At 56.5% G+C, this 15,592-nt stretch overlaps 1 protein-coding gene across 1 annotated transcript in view; it reads left to right on the top strand.

The window, feature by feature from the left end:
* Pxdn (peroxidasin) overlaps positions 1 to 15,592 on the top strand; it is a 73,570-nt gene that overhangs the window by 22,093 nt on the left and 35,885 nt on the right. The window contains 3 exon segments of the mRNA XM_015480019.2: positions 10,463 to 10,534; positions 11,342 to 11,413; positions 15,234 to 15,305. Of these exon segments, the coding sequence (XP_015335505.1) occupies positions 10,463 to 10,534; positions 11,342 to 11,413; positions 15,234 to 15,305 (216 nt within the window).

A 15,592-nucleotide genomic window follows, 5' to 3' on the forward strand; every position in this document is an offset into this window, starting at 1 on the left:
CTCCTCTGCGGGGCCCTCCCCACCCACCCGCCATAGCTGGACTCATTCTCCTGGGCACCTTGCCCCAGCAAGCATGGTGACCGTGGGGCAGGCCTGCCCTCCCAGGAGGACCGCCACGTGGTCCCACGCTCCTCCTTTCAAGTCCGTCCTGTGGGTGGGGGCACTCTGGGAGGGGTGGAGGAGCGTCTCCCTCTGAGCTATCGGAGCAGGACAATGCAGAGATAGGACGAGGGGGGTGGCTCGTGTGTGACCACAGCGCTGCCTCAGGAGTCCCAGGCAGGACAAGGGCAGGTCCAAAGCAAACATTAGCTCCGGGTTTACTCTGCACCAGGATGGGACGAGAACTGGAGCAGCCAGGGCTGGGCGGCCCTCACTCCTGGACAAAGCTCATTGTTGTGGCTGCTGTGAGACTCTGCTGAGGGTCACGGGGCTTCCTTTCCACCCGGCTCTGTGGGAGCCTCATTCTTAGGGACTGTCAGTCTGGATGCTGGGCCCTCGTTCCTTCTGTGCAGCCTCTGGACTCCCAGGAGGCTTCCTGCAGAGCACTGCCCTGGGCGCTCAGGCGTGGATTTGCTCCTGTGCTGGCCCCCGGCTCTGCGGATAGAGGTCTTCTCCTTTCACCCCCAGGCCCTTCTCCACTTCGTGGCTTGCGGAGACACTCTGCAGGACTCTCCCCTGTTCATTCTGGAAGACCCAGCAACATTGGGCTTCCAGAACCTGCAGCAAAAGTCTGCAGGGGACTGGGTTGTGTGGGCTGATTATTTTTAAAAAAGTCAGACGTATCTGCAATCATAGTAAAAAATTGCGTTTTGATTACTTATATTGACAGTTTGGTTTTAAAAGGTTCTAAGGTGCCTGGGGTTGATTACAGATGCCTGGTGCTCTGGGTTGTCTTTTGATGGGCAGAGAAATTAACAGAGACTTGGCACCCCCACCCCCCCGGGGCTCTGAGACCAGAAGCAGTCCTACGTGGCCTGAGGGAGGCCCTCACTGTTGGAGGTCCATACAGCATCTCTGGAGGGTCCCAGAGGACTGGAAGTCTACTTGAACAAGAGGCTGTCAGAGGAATGGGCACAGGGGACTCCCACCCTCTCCACAGGCCTTTGTTCCCTGGCAGACCTTTCCAAACCAGGGACTAACCCGGAGTTTAGGAATGAGAGTGGAGTTCAGAGATGCTGGGAGGGACACTCAGGCTGTCACTGGGTTTGACGGATGGTGAACATCAGCAGCCTCGAGGGCTGGCTGAGCAGCACCACCGATGTATTGGGGACCATGACTACAGGCAGAGATGACCCTGCCCTGCCCAAGTGCCTAGAATGCTGCAGTTAGAGTACTGGCCACTGCAGTCCCACTTTAACAGCTGGGCACAGGGGGTACCGCAGGCACAGGGTGGCAGTCAGCAGGGACATATCTGTAGCTTAGGGATAGTATGATTAGGAGCCCTCATGTACAGACCCACAACTGTCGTCAGAGCAGAGGCTATATGCTGGGTCATGGGAGCTGCAGCCTGCACCCAGGTTCACAGGAGGCTGCACTCTACACCCAGGTCACAGGGAGCTGCACCCTGTACCCAAGGTCATGGTGGAGCTGCACATCCAAGGTCATGGGAGCTGCACCCAGCACCCAGGTTATGGGGAGCTGCACCCTGCACCCAGGTCATGATGGAGCTGCACCCTCATACTAGGTCATGATGGAGCTCGGCAGTTAGAGAAATGCAAATCAAAAGTACACTGAGATTCCATCCAAGGTGCAGCGTTCCTGGGGGTAGTGTGCTTGAGGGCAGATGTGGCTGGGTGTGGGGGAGGATATCCTGGTCCTCCAGCAGGTGGAGGCTTGGGCACTGGGCCAAAGTGGACTCCAGTCCTGCTCCCTGTCTCTGGCGTGTCCCTGCTGTCTCCCCTGAACCTCAGCCAGCTTCATCCGATGCTTTCTTACCCCTCTGTGTGTTGTCCCGCTAAATCTGCAGAACATGAGGTTGAGTAATGTGTGGTCTGCCCCTCCAGAGGGGATGGCTGGTTTCCGAGAAAGGCCCGTGGCCCGGCCATGACCGCTGCTGGGCCAGCCTTGGTCTCCCCTTCTCTCCTGGACCACATCCCACTCATCCCTGCCCCAAGCTGTTCCCACAGCCCAGAGGAAGCCATCTGCAGTGAGAGGGGTAGACAGGGAGGGGGCTGTAAAGAGGAGGAGAGCAGCAAGAGGAACCGCCTCAGGGCCCCACTGCCTCTGCCTGGAAGCCCGAATGGACCCCTTCACCCTGCCCAGGCCTGACGGTCATTCTGCCTCCAAGTATGCGCCTGTCCCAGGATCCCTGCCCCTGAAGGGACAGCAGACCCTCCTGATGTACTTGACATCACTGACTGACTTAATTGTTCTAGGGGGGTCTTGGTGTGTTCCAGCTGCTATAACAGGACACCACACAGAGGGTGGCTTACAGGCCACAGAGGTTCATTTCCCACAGCTCTGGGGCCTGGAAGCCCAAGGTCAAGGTGGGGTCTGCTCCGCAGCCCACAGATGGGCCTCCTCTGCCCTCCCATGAAGGAGGGCAGGAGCAGTCAGGGGCCTCTTTTATGAGGACCCTGATCTCACCAAAAGGAAGGAGCTCTTATGACCTCATACCTCCCAGGGCCCCACCTTGGGATCAGGTGCCAACATGTGAATTTGGGGAGATGCAGACCTTTGGCTCCCAGCAGTGGGGGTCAGGGAGCTGTAAGAGTGTCTGGGGTGGGCGGTGCACCAACACCTGGAGCAGAAGGCTGGCTGCACCCCCCGCAGGGTACTGGTGTTGGGGCCAGCGCATACACAGCCCGGAGGGTGCAGTACTCTAGAAGTGCTTAGGGTGAGAATCCCGTTTAGCACACAGGGCTGGACTGAGTGTGGTGGTGCCCCCTGTAGTCCTAGCTACGTGGGAGGAGTTGAGACCCTACTGGACAACCTAGCAAGACCGTGTCCCCTAAATAAATAAGAATTGGTGATAGATTTTTAAACCCTCTCTGGGCCGAGACGGAGCCGCCCGGTTCCCGTGCTTTCTTGCTTGTGGTAGAGTGTTGGCCTTTCTCAACTCCCCTGTTGGGGGGATTCGCTGGTTAGGTGCCTTTGGAGCTTCGAAACCGGCGCCCTTAAGCCGTCCCGGCAGGTGGCCTGTGCAGGCTTTTGGTGACCCCTGGGCAGTTTGCAGTCCAGGGTTCACCCACTCTGTGGCCAGGAGGTCATGTGAAATCACAGCACAAGTGTGAGCTCCTCAGCTTTGTCCTGAGCCACGAGAGTCCTGAGAGATGCTGGCGGGCAGGAGGTGTGCGCTCCACGCAAAAGGGACATGCGCTGACACGCCCGAGACTGGTCACTGTGGAAAGACGGAGGGAACCTCGCTGGCCCCAGCACTGGCACACACACAGACTGAAGGGCCTCCATGACCTCGTAGTGGAGACTTTTTAGGAGCCGTAGCTGCAGCCATTGAAGGGGCTTAAACCCAAGAGCAATATCGGCGTCACAGGAGGAAGACGGGGAAGGCTCCTGGCCTGGGGTGGAGGAGGTGGGGATCAGGAGCTGTCCTGCTGGAGGTGAAGGGGACACTGCAGATGGGCTTCCCACACTCATGACCGGATCTGGGAGCTGCTGCTGGCCACGCTGGAGAAGAACAGGATCTGTGGGGAGGCCCTGCGGCATGAGGTTCCTCTGGGCTGGGGTGACAGTGCCCTGTGCTTGACAGGGCAGGAGCCTCTTCTTTCCTGCTAGTCCTTTAAAAGTGTTGTGTTTTAGTCCTGGGGATGTGGCTCAGGCGGTAGCACGCTTGCCTGGCATGCGCGGGGCGCTGGGTTTGATCCTCAGCACCACATAAAATAAAAAATAAAGATGTTGTGTCCACCAAAAACTGAAAGATAAATATTAAAAAACTCTCTCTCTCAAAAAAAAAAATGTGTTCTGTTTTAAAGCAGCCACAGTGCTGTGGAGTTGCATGGGAAGTGCATTTTCAGGTTTTGAGGTAAAATGCAGGATACCTAAAAGCAAGTAGACTGGGAGGTTGAGGACCTGCATAGCAGATGTGGTCAGGCAAGACCCCTGTCCAGTGTCTCCTCCTCCTAGTCCTCAGGGCGGAGAGAGCTGGGATGAGGTACAGCTTCCCCAAGCGGGACCCCTGCTCTGCATGTGGCAGGACTGCCTGTCCCAAAGAAAGCTGTTGTGGTTTGAGTCCCGGGGAGACTGTTCCTGGATCAACAAAGAACTCAGTGAAATGGAATACTATTCCAGGCCCAGAAAGATGTTCCCATGTCAGTCTCCCAGCAGTGGGCAAGGTGGATCCCAGCCACAGCTCGTTCTTGCAGTCAGGAGGTCTGTTTCCAGCTCTGCTCCAACCTGGAGGCACCCTCCAGGCGACACAGCCACCTGCCTCGGGCTGTGCTCGCTCCTGTTGTGACCTCCTGTGTGTGGAGCAGCAGAGTTAGCTTTATCCTAAAGCAAACATGGAAAAGAACAGTCTTCATGAGAAAAAGGTGCATGACCCTCAGAGATGCCCGGACCCACTCGGGGGCCTGGAGTCGGTTCCAGCCTGAGGGAGATGCGGCTGTCGGGTAAATCTCGGCGTGGTTTCCCTCAGCGTGTGTGCAGGTTCCGTTAGACGGTCCTCCCGGGCGAGGCTGTCCACTCTCAGTGTGGGCAGCGGTGTGCTTCCCTCTGCCCAGATGGCATGTGGACGTGGTTCACAGAGCTGCTTGGTGTGGCTCCGGGGCCTCAGCGCGGGCCACCCTCCTCAGTCGCGCCCTGCGCTTCCGGGACCCATCCCTCCGTGGTATCCCTTCTCTGAAAGCACTTTCTCCCACACTCCAGCTTTGCCTCTGTGCAGGATAGGGTCTCCACGGGCCTCCTCTGGCAGCGCACTTGTGGATTCACACCTACTGTCCAACGACCCTCAGCCTCTGGCTCCGACCTGGGTGTCTGCTGGGTGGCCTCTCTGGCGTCTCAGAACTTGATGTTTGCCCCGGCCCCCGCTTCCACACCCTCCTTCTAACTGGGAGACCCTCCCTTCTCCCTGCAGGGCTCAGACGCTGCTGGGAGGCAAAGCCAGGCACCCTGAAGTGCTCTCCTGGCCCCTCTGCACCAGGGGCAGTGCTGCTGTCCTCACCCAGGACGAGGCCAGCCTGCTTTCTGCCTGTCTCGTCAGCAGCTGTCGCAGTGCACAGTGACCCACTACAGGGCCGTCCAGGTAGCCTCTGGGCTGTTGAGGCCCGTGCCACAGAGGACTGCGGCAAAGCCATCTCGTTAGACACCGAGGCAGGACTGCCTGCACATCCCGTGTGGGAACAGTGACCTTGGCACCATCAGCTCATGTGAGTTAGGCCAGCCGACACAGTGAGGACCCCTAGGTTGGTTTTCCAGCCTCTGCAACAGCTGCCCTGCACCTGGAGAGGCCGGACAGGGAGTGTGATTGGAGCTGCGCTCAGCACTGCCACCGGGCGGTCCTCTGGGGGCCCAGGTGGTGTTCCCGTTTGGTGCCATGAGAGGGGTGTGCACCTGCTGTCCCTCCTGCTTCTGAAGCCTCTTGCTGAAGCACAAAGCTGGGGCTGCCACTGCTTTTTGCCAAAGGCTCGTCACGAGGAAGAGCATCAAACAGCGTGGATTCTGCAGTTCACATCAAAATGACTTTGGGGCACCGGGGATAGGGTCCAGGACACCCCACTGTTGAGCTGTCTCTCCAGTCCTGATTTTATTTTGAGACAGTGTCTTGCTAAATTGTTGATGTTGGCCTCAAACTTGTGATCGGCCTGCCTCAGCCTCCCTAGCAGCTGGGATTACAGGTGTGCTCCAAAATGACTTGTTCCCTTTCTTTCTTTTTGGTGAAACAGGGGGTGAACTCGTGCATGCTAGACACCAAAATGACTTCCAGTGATGTGTTCCAAATGTGATAAGAGGTCTTTTGTAACATGGGAAGATGTCCAAAAAATACTGTTTAAAAAGTCCAGAAAACCCAGATGATAAGAAGAAGATGGTAATAAAAGCATGCCGATAGCACCTTGGCTCTGCCTTTGAGACGGCTGTTTGTGGAGAGCTCTGCATGCAGTGTCTGAACCCCTGAGCTTGCTCCACCATTCACAGTGAGCTTCCTCTTCATGTCCTGAAAGTCACGTTTGTGCATTAAGTTCTCTGTCTACAACTGAAATACTTTTGGTTCTCAAACCAAACAGGATGTACTTTGTAATTTTGAGTTTGCTGGCAGGCCATTAATTTTTTTGTTTGTTTAAAAATAAATTTAAAAGTATGTCACTTTTGTGAATGGGGAAATTTGAGATTATTTATTTTAGAAATCAGTATTGAAGATTGTAGCCAGGTGAGCTTTACAATGCAGTCTTTAAAGACCATCTCTTATCTTCACAGTAACCTTTCTGTGGTTAAATGGAGCTTTGCCAGCGTCCTGCTCCGTCTCCGACTGTGAAAGGGAATTCCAAGGCACAAGTCCCTGGGCTGACTGAGTGAAACATGGCCGAGTCCCCTTTTAGTTCTGGACTTTTGTCACCCTGTGGTTCTGAGATGAAGCACAATCCTGATGTTGGATATAAACCTGTCCTTCAGTGCTTCCTACTGAACACGACAGGTCTGGACAGCTGTGTGGGGGGTGGGTTGTGGTCTATCAAGGTTTTGGAATCATAGATACATTCAAACCAAAGAAAGCCACGCCGAAGCTCCCGGCCTTGGAAACTGATGAGAGACTCAGGTCAGCCCAGCGGTCACTGAGACTTGGAAGAGTGGCCCTTCCTTCTTCCTGCTCATTCTTCACGTTGGAGAGGCTCCCTGATGGTCAGAAGGAGCAGCGGTGGACTTGGGGGCTCCATGGGGGGCTGGGGCTAACGTGGACTCCCAGGGCAGTGCCCGGTTCTGCTTGCTCCAAGCCGAGGGCTGCGGGAGACGCTTCCTGACTGCGCTCTTTCTGGCTGTGTAAAGGGCTTCGTCTTGCCTGTCCCTTCGTTCCTCCTTCCTGTGGCCTTCCACTGGGGCTGTGCCCCAACAAGCCCTGTCCCGTTTTGCCAGGGTGTTACCTTGGGGACACAGAAGAGAAAGTTCCCAGGAGCTTTGGGAGAGTCCCTGCCCCGCGCCGTCCTGTGCTGAATTCCTGACTGCCCTGGGGGCTGTGGGCCCCTCAGGAGGAGCCGCCAGGCATGGCTTCATCGGGAACACTCCTGGGGAGGGGTGTGTCCCTGAGCGCCTCTCACGCAGACCTGGGCCGCCCTTGCCTCCTTCCCTCTGACTCCTGTCTGGTATTGGCTGACCTGTGTTTCAGAAAGACAGACACCACTTAGGTCCAGTGCAGTCAAAGGGAACGTGTGGGGCTGAGTCCTGGCCTGAGCAGGAGCTTCCCAGATGCCATTTCTGGGGTTTGCTCTTCGTGTTCTTTTTAGGAAATCACTCCGTTTATGGCTTTCCAGGAACTTTCTGGAATCCACTCCCATTTCCTCTTCTTGCCACCCCAAGGAAGCTGCAGACATGGGTTGCTTGCCAGGACATGTGACTCTGCAGGGGTGCTGAGGGCAGTCACCAGGTGGCCAGGGCATTAGAGGCAGGTGCCCACTGTGGCGCCCCAGCCCCAGCCCCTCAGCCCAGGGGAGGGGGAGAGGGAGGAGGCAGGTGAGAGCTGGGAGATTCTAGGAGGCCTGGGAGGAGCTCTCTAACTCTGAAGTTCAGGGCAGCGTTCATTCAATGGGAATATTTTGTGGAAATATTTGTTATGATCTTAAAAATGATATTCTGCTGTCAGCTAACCTGTGCCTGTGCGTGTGAGGAAGGAGGCCAAGGACCCTGCACATTCTCGAGCCTTGGGTGGAGGCTCGTCTCCTGGGACAGGGAGGCCCTGGATATGGGAGTTAATTTTGTTTACTTACCCTGTGTTCAGTGCCAGTGAGGAGCGGGCTGAGGACAGGACGGGGACTGGACGGGGTGCGGGGAAGACTGGTGCTGCCGCTGGGGTGAGGATGCCGTGTGCACATCCTGCATCTGCCACACGCACGCACACAGCAGAAGGACATGTGCTTGGACTCTGCTCCCAGCATCCCTGAAGGTCAGGAGTGGAGCTCAAGGACACACTGCTGCTCTGCCCTGCAGTCCCCGCTGCCTGCCCAGGGCCACCGCCCAGAATGCACTTTTCTGACAAGCCCAGGTGAAGCTGCTGCTGCTGTGGGCCGACCCGAGTCCCTCCGACCTCACTCTGCAAGTCCCCCATGCAGAAGTGCAGCCCTGCAGGTCCACAGGGCCTCTTCCTTCTGCCTTTTTCCTTGCTCTGGAGGGTCATGGTCCCCATGTGGTCCCTAGTCCCCAAGTGATGTGTCAACACCTAGGCTGCATGGCCAGCCAGCTGGGCCCACACACTCCAGGGCATCACAGTGGCCGCCACAGCTCCTCCCAGGTCCACTGTCCAGGTGTGGGCCAATGGAGGGGTCAGGGTGGACACCCAGCATTGTCCTCGGGCTGGCTTCGGATGTCCTGCGCTTGCGAGGCCGCCCTCTGCGGGTCGGTGGCGTGCCCCTTCAGCTGCTGCACTTCCTGGTTCTGGAGCTGCAGTGTGCTCCATTTCTGTGGGCTCACTTTCTCTGCTGAGATCCCCTGTGCTGCCGAGGGACCCTGACCCCAGTCTTCCTAACCCTGTCTGTCAGGCTGGTAATGTGGGGAGTGGTCTGCTGTGCCCAGTTGTGAGGTAGCCCCTCCGTAGAGGCCAGCTCTGTCCAGCAGAAACTGTGTGCTGTGGCGTTTGTCCGTGCAAGTTGGCCATGGGGCGGGTGTCCAGGACATCCTCTTACCTGATCAAGGCAGCAGAACTCTGCACTCCTGACTGTGGGGCCAGAGAGCGCCCCCTGCCAGTGTGTGCTGTGCTGACGCCCTGACTGAGGAACTCTTCCCTGACAGTCGGTTCAGTGGACCGAGGAGCGGGCGCTCCTTGAGGTCCTGCTGGGACGCCAGCTCCTCTTGTCCCTTTCTCCTTCACACCTCCCCAGGTGGACTGTTGGGGGTCTGGATTCCAGGGATAGTGAAAGCCCCACTTGTTTAGAAGCAGTGGTGGCCCTGGGGCGTGTGTGGGTCAGGCAGCGCCAGGCGAGGGCTGGAGCTGGAGACTCGAGTGCGGTCGAGGTCACCTGTGGGCAGGAACTGGCCTCCGCCTTCCTATCCCTGGAGCAGAAGCTATTGTGTGCTCGGCCCCCTCACCCCCCCCTCCCGAGCGAGGGGCAGTGCTGGGCCGGACATGCCTCTTGCTGCTGCTCGGCTCACGGTGAATCGTGATGACATCAGTGTTCGAGAGACGTCTGACTGAACCACAGACAAGAACTGGCTCTGCAAGTCACTGGCAGTTATTAAATTGTCCCTGAGAGGACAACAAGCCTTTCAGGAGGTAGGAAGTGTCCTGTGGGAAGCACCATAGGCAGTGTCCACTACGTCACCCAGCGCCCAGTGTTTTTACAGGGTGACGTGGCCACCCCACAATCGGATGGCTCAACCAGAAAGTGCAGCCTCACAGTGCTGGGGCCGGAATCCAAACTTGAGAGCCACTGTGGCCCCTCCACAGTAGTCCAGGCCTCTCCCAGGCTGCTAGTGACCACCTGTGTTCCGACTGTGCCCTGCCTTCCTCGCTTGGTGGTCTCCCTGTGCCAGGTCCCCAGATTAGAGGGGTTAGAGTGGCCCCCTCTGAGGATGCATCTCTGAGGAGACCTGACGTGCCAGGTCACCAACACAAATTTGGGGTGACATAGTCCCCCACGACCACCCCTATTGGGTACGTCCCAAGTTGATGGTTTTGGTCAGGCTGGTCCAGGCCCTGAGCCAGACAACACAGTGGGTCTTTACCCACTGCCGCAGCAAGCCTGGGACCTTGGCTGTGCCCAGTGGTTTGGCTCTTGCCTGGTCAGAGCCTCGCGCGCACTCTGCTGTGTCAACTACTCAGGGTTCAAAGCCTTCCTGCTGCCCGGCCAGCCTGGAATCCACTCTGTCCCGGTCTCAGTCGGGCTGTGTGGATCCTCGCCCCACTCCTGCATACACAGACAGCACTTTGAACAGGGCACGTTTACTTAAAGTTCCCACTTGGAAACCCACGGAGAAACCCGTCGGTGGGACAGCCTCTCTTTGTAGGTGGACCTACTGGGCTGCCTTGTGCTTGGAGATGACCTGCGGGACTCCATAGGCAGTGAGCCGCTGAGGGGCCCAGCCCCAGCCACGGAAGTGCTGGGTCCTCTCAGGTCTCCCCATTGACCAGTGGGCACGACGCCTGTCTTGAATGTGTGCCACTCCCCCAGAGCACGCTATCCTCAGACTATCTGAAGGCCCACGTTCTGGGGCGTCAGCTGAACAGGGGGCATATAGGTGGTGCCTGCGATTCTACTCCGGGACCCAGATCTAATCTGTAAACGCCTTCTGCACCGTGCAGCACAGCAGAAGCAGCAGGAGTGCTGCTGGCTGGGCTCTCGGGATCGCAGCATTTCCTCTGTCTTCACAGGGACCTTCGCTTCAACAGGATCAGAGAGATCCAACCCGGGGCTTTCCGGCGGCTGAGGAACTTGAACACACTGTAAGTCAGAATGCTCGGTGGTGTCCAGTAGGAGAAGCAGGGTCCTGACCAGGTACCTGCAGGCCATCTCCAGTCTGCATGATGGGGACAGCTGGAGATGGACAGTGGGGTGGCATTTGCATGTTCCACGCCCATGGCCTTGTGCCCAGCTCCTTCCTGGATGGGGTGGGTTTGCTTCCCTGCTGTGGGTTGAGCAGGACAGCACCTCTGCTGAGCTTGGCATGGAGGTAGGTGGGCTTGACATGCAGACAGTTATGCTGCAGAGCTCGGACCTCCTGGAGGGCAGTGTGGGGGCAGCACACCAGTCTCTCTAGAATGCGCAGGTCTCTCTTAGGCACCAGGACTGAGCGCTAGGCCTGGGTGCAGGGCTGTGGGGAGAAGGAGCCAGCCAGGTCCCCTGAGGGCAGGGCATGTGGTGGCTGTGCCCACCAACTTCTCATCTGTGGAAGCGGGCGTAGCTTCTACTTCCAGTGACACTGTGTGGGACCCTCCTAAACCTCACAGTTGTTCCAAGTGGGTTACAGCCCTGGCTGGAGACAGGTGCAGAGAGGTTGGCAGGAGATGTGCCTTTCACGGGAGGCAGGATGGCCTTCTCCAGTGTGCGTGAAGGTGAATGCTCATGGAGGGATGTGGACGCTGCTGGAGCAGGGTATGGGGCTGTGGGTCGCAAGCTGGGGCCACGCCCGTCCTGTGGAATCCGCGGTTGCTGACTGGGCAGCAGGTCTGAGGGGCAGTCATGACCCAGCCTTGCCCGTGGCTAAGCAGGGTTTTGCTCAGCATAACCTGGAGGGTCTCTGTTTTTCACAGGCTTCTCAACAATAATCAGATCAAGAAGATCCCGAGCGGAGCGTTTGAAGACCTGGAAAATTTAAAATATCTGTAAGTTAACCATCCGTCCTTTACCCCTCAGGGTGGGCTGTCTGTGCTTAGACCCCCGAGGTACAGGAGTGTGTGTGCTCTGCACAGGCACAAGCTGGAGCCTTGCCTCTAGGTGAGTGGCGTGTGAGTGACATTTCCAGTGGGCCTTCACTGCTGGGCGGAGCCAGCCTTTGTGCTCCACAGTGTCCAGCTGCTGTGCTCAGGGGAGGTCAGCTGTGGGCTTGTGGGCACAGCCTCTGGTCCCCAGGTCTGGAGGCGGAGGCGGCAGCAGGCTCAGACACACAACTGAGGGCGTCTGCGTATGCAAGCTCAGTGGCCATCTCCAGGGCTTCTCCAGCTGTGAGGACAGACAAAGGAAATGACTAATCCACGTGGAACGCCATTAATTCCTGCTGTTTTTCTTGTCCCCTGGCTGATTTGAAATTTTAGTCTAATCTACTTAAATTCTATTTTACCTTTTTAAAATTCATTTTGATTAAAAGTATCTGCTAGTTGAAGTCAGTTTTGCAGTTCAGAAATGGCTTCTCCTTGAGGGCCCGCTGGGTACTGTCCACATACGTATTTTAAACCCAGAAAGGTTGGAGATGGACGGCACTGGACTTAGATTTCACCTGGATCCAGCCAGATTAGAAGCACATGCTGCTTGCTTTGATCAAATCACTCTTTCTTTTTAGGATGTAGATAACTTTCCAAGGAGAGCCATTTTTAATGAAGGATTTACATCACTTGTTATTTATTGGAACAAAACAACCTAAACGTCTTTTTTATGTTGATAGTTAAAGCGAAGCCATCTTCTTGGTGTTGGTGTACGTTTTGAAATCTCTCTTTATTTTAGATGTTCAGTGGTTCCTAATCGTAGACCTCCCTAACTCTGCTTATTAAAATGCTCTCCTCATTCAGAGTGTTATATGTAGACTGTTTTCTCCACCACCTTTGCCTTAATGCTGATTTCCCGTGCGGTGTGGACATTGGAGCCCTGTGTGCCGCTGGACGTGAGGGAGGTCTGCGTCCTCCCTGACTCTGGTTTGCCTCTGGGCTGCAGTTGCAGTCCCCTGCAGGTCCAGGAGTGTTTGCAGTTCTGAGGAGTAGAGCAGGCGGCTGACGGCAGTGTCGGGCTGTGTGTGTGTTAAGTGGTTCTGTTTTGCTCTTGGTTTTAAACTAGTGAGGGGCAATTTATCCTCTGTAGACACCCTCCCTGCCGGGAGGTGAGGGAGGCCATTTCTTCACAAACCCTTTCAGCTCCACCTGCCAAGGCCCACCATCCCTTGCTCACTCGGGGGCTCCTGCCCAGCTGTCTGCCCTCCCTCCCCAGGTGGTGGGCACAGATTACTGGGGCAGGATCAGGGGGTGGGCTGCTCGTTCCGGAGGCAGTCTTGCTGGAAACTGGCACCTCACAGGGCAGAACTGGCAGGCGGCCCTGGTCCCAGGCTGGCTGTGCGTAGGTCCTGGTGCTGCTCTAGGTGCCTGGGAAATCTGGTCAGTCTGCCTGCTTGACCACCGCCTCCTGCTCCAGTGTGGAGCTCTCCTGAGGCTCTTTGGCTGCTCTGGCCTTGGGTATTTGGCAGCACAGTTTTGGAAGTTGTGTAGACCTTCTGTCCTGGACCCCCAGTACTTCTGGGGACCCTCCTTAACTTGCATTTCCTAGTGCGAAGAGTGTTGTAGTCAGAACTCATGGTCAAAGAGGCAACTGCAATAAGGAAGAAGAGCATCATCATTCATTATTGGAAGAGCAATACCAGCTGTTCCCACGAAGTTCTGCCTCAGTGTCTTTATTTTTAAACTTTCTTGGGTTTTAATTTCATTTACTTATATATTGCAGTCCTAGGGATTGAACCCAGGGTGCTCTGCCACTGAACTGTACCTCCAGCCCTCTTGTATTTTTTATTTTGAGGCAAGCTCTTGCTAATTTGCCCAGGTTGGCCTTGAATTTGGGACCCTCCTGCTTCAGCCTCCCAAATGGCTGGGATTACAGGTTAGGGCCACACCTGAGGGCTTCACACATACTTATGCAGTGATTCTGTCCACTTTATAGAAGAAGAAACCCAGGCACAGAAAGGTCGTCCTCTCACACAGGTGGCACTGGCGTCAGGCCCCCCGCAAGCTGCCTGCCTTTCCAGGCTGCCGGGCACTGCTGGGCTCTGGCCCGGGTGTCCAGCCAAGGTGCAAAGGCTCGAGACTATTGTGAGGTCACCTCAGTGGATTTGCTCAGAGGGAGGAGGGCAAGGACCACTGGGATGGATTGCAGCAGCCCAAGAGCACCTTCAGTTCTGTAAACCAGGTCCTGCACCAGACATCAGTTGAATACAGTGAAGCACTTTGTCCTGCGGAAACTGTGGCATGAGAAGTGCTAGGGCAGAACATGCTGTCCATGCAGGGGGATCGCTCGGTGACTCGCCACCAGGGCAGGGCTTTGCAGGGAGGTGTCTGCTGAGGGGAGTGGAGGGATCTGGACCTTCAGTCCACCTGCCGCAGAGATAAAGCCCAGTGGATTATCATAAGCCACAGTAGCAGCCATGTCGGAGGTGGGAGCCGTACTCCTGCAGAGCGCCCCCAGGTCACCAGAGACCTGCTGCTGCTGGGCTGTGGTGTGAGGAAGCCCTGGCAGGTCAGGCCCAAAGCCCACACGCACACCAGGGGGACTGTGTTGAGAGCCTTCACCCCTCAGATGGGCTCAGGACGAGCAGGCCACATTCCGGGCTGTCTTAGCCACATGGCACGAACTCAGACCCGCGTGAGAGGGTGAGTGCAGGCAGGTTCCAGCAGACTTTCCTGTGGACCCTGAAATATGGATTCCATGTGATTTTCATTTCTCACAACTCATTCTTCCTTTGGAGATTTTACCATTTAAAAATATGGACTGCATCTTGGGTGCTGGGAGCCATTAGCCAAGTAGGTATGACAATTTCCTTGCCAGCGTACCCCATGTTGCTTAGTGGAAGGACTCGTGGAAATAGGACATTTTGCAGTGACATTGCATGCAGGTGACCTTGCTCAAGGACCAGGGCGGATTAGGGTGTTCCCGGTTTAGGATAATCGGGTTTAGGGCGTTCCCGGTTTAGGTTCCAGGTTTAAGGTTTAAGATTATTCCTGCTGGGAATAGGGCGTATCCTGCTGCCTGAGTTCCCCTTGAGTTCTCACGGGATTCAGACAGTATTTTTGGGGAGACAGAAGCCCAGTGGGGGTGGATTTGGGCAGAGAACGTGGATTTCCCCAGAACGTGATTGTAGACGGCTGGTGTGAGTTCGGGAATAGAGTTGCTGTTTGAATCTACAAGCTGTGTGGTGGCTCGTGATTGTGTGCCCAGCCAGACTGCGGCATTTGTGCCCAGCCAGACTGCGGCACTTGGGTTCCCAGGCCTCGCAGAGCAGGCCGCAGCTGGCCCCGGAGCTCCTCGGAGAGGCCCGCCGCTCCTTCGGTAAGCGGGTTCTAGGCGGTGAGCGGCTCAGGACACCCTGGGCTTCCTGGTGACCCCGGCCCATGTGACTTCAGGACTTCCAGAAGCCTGTCTGTGTGATCTCATCCCAGGCATCTTGTGTGTGTGCAGGGAGACGCTCATGTTTCCTCCAGGCTTAGAAGCAGAGTGCGGCCCCTGCTCCCTGGGGCAGTGGGGGAAGCAGAGTTCGCCCCAGTGGGTCCCCCTGCTTTTGATCCTTTTGAGATGCAGAAAGGACCCTTCGCAGGGCGGAGCCTGTTGTGTCCTGCTGTGTTGTCTTCCAAAGCAGTCGGGACTGTAGGCCCGGCTTCACGTGCCCCTGTTTCTCTTACCCATCTGCAGAGTGCCCTCACCTGTGCTAACACTCCTCCATGTTTCTTGTTTCAGCTATTTGTACAAGAATGAGATCCAGTCAATTGACAGGCAAGCGTTTACGGGACTTGCCTCTCTAGAGCAACTGTAAGTGCCCTCTCCTCTGTGCTTCAGTGTCCTGGATGACACCTGCCTCTTTGCCCCCACGGGAGGAGCTGTGGAGCTGGTTGCATGATGCATGTTAGCTCCACGAGGTGTCGGAGGCCGTGCATGTTGCTGTGAGGGCCTGACGGGCCATTCCCCGTCTGTGCCACCTCCCACCCGGTCCACCCCTCACCCACCCAAGAGCAGAGGTTTGCTGGGCTGCTTCTGTGCCCCAGACCCAGAGTGGACACTCATGGTTCCCAGAACAATAAGAGGGATTGATTCCCTGT

The sequence above is a fragment of the Marmota marmota genome, unplaced genomic scaffold, assembly GCF_001458135.2.
Source record: "Marmota marmota marmota unplaced genomic scaffold, marMar, whole genome shotgun sequence".
Classification (NCBI taxonomy): Eukaryota; Metazoa; Chordata; class Mammalia; order Rodentia; family Sciuridae; genus Marmota; species Marmota marmota.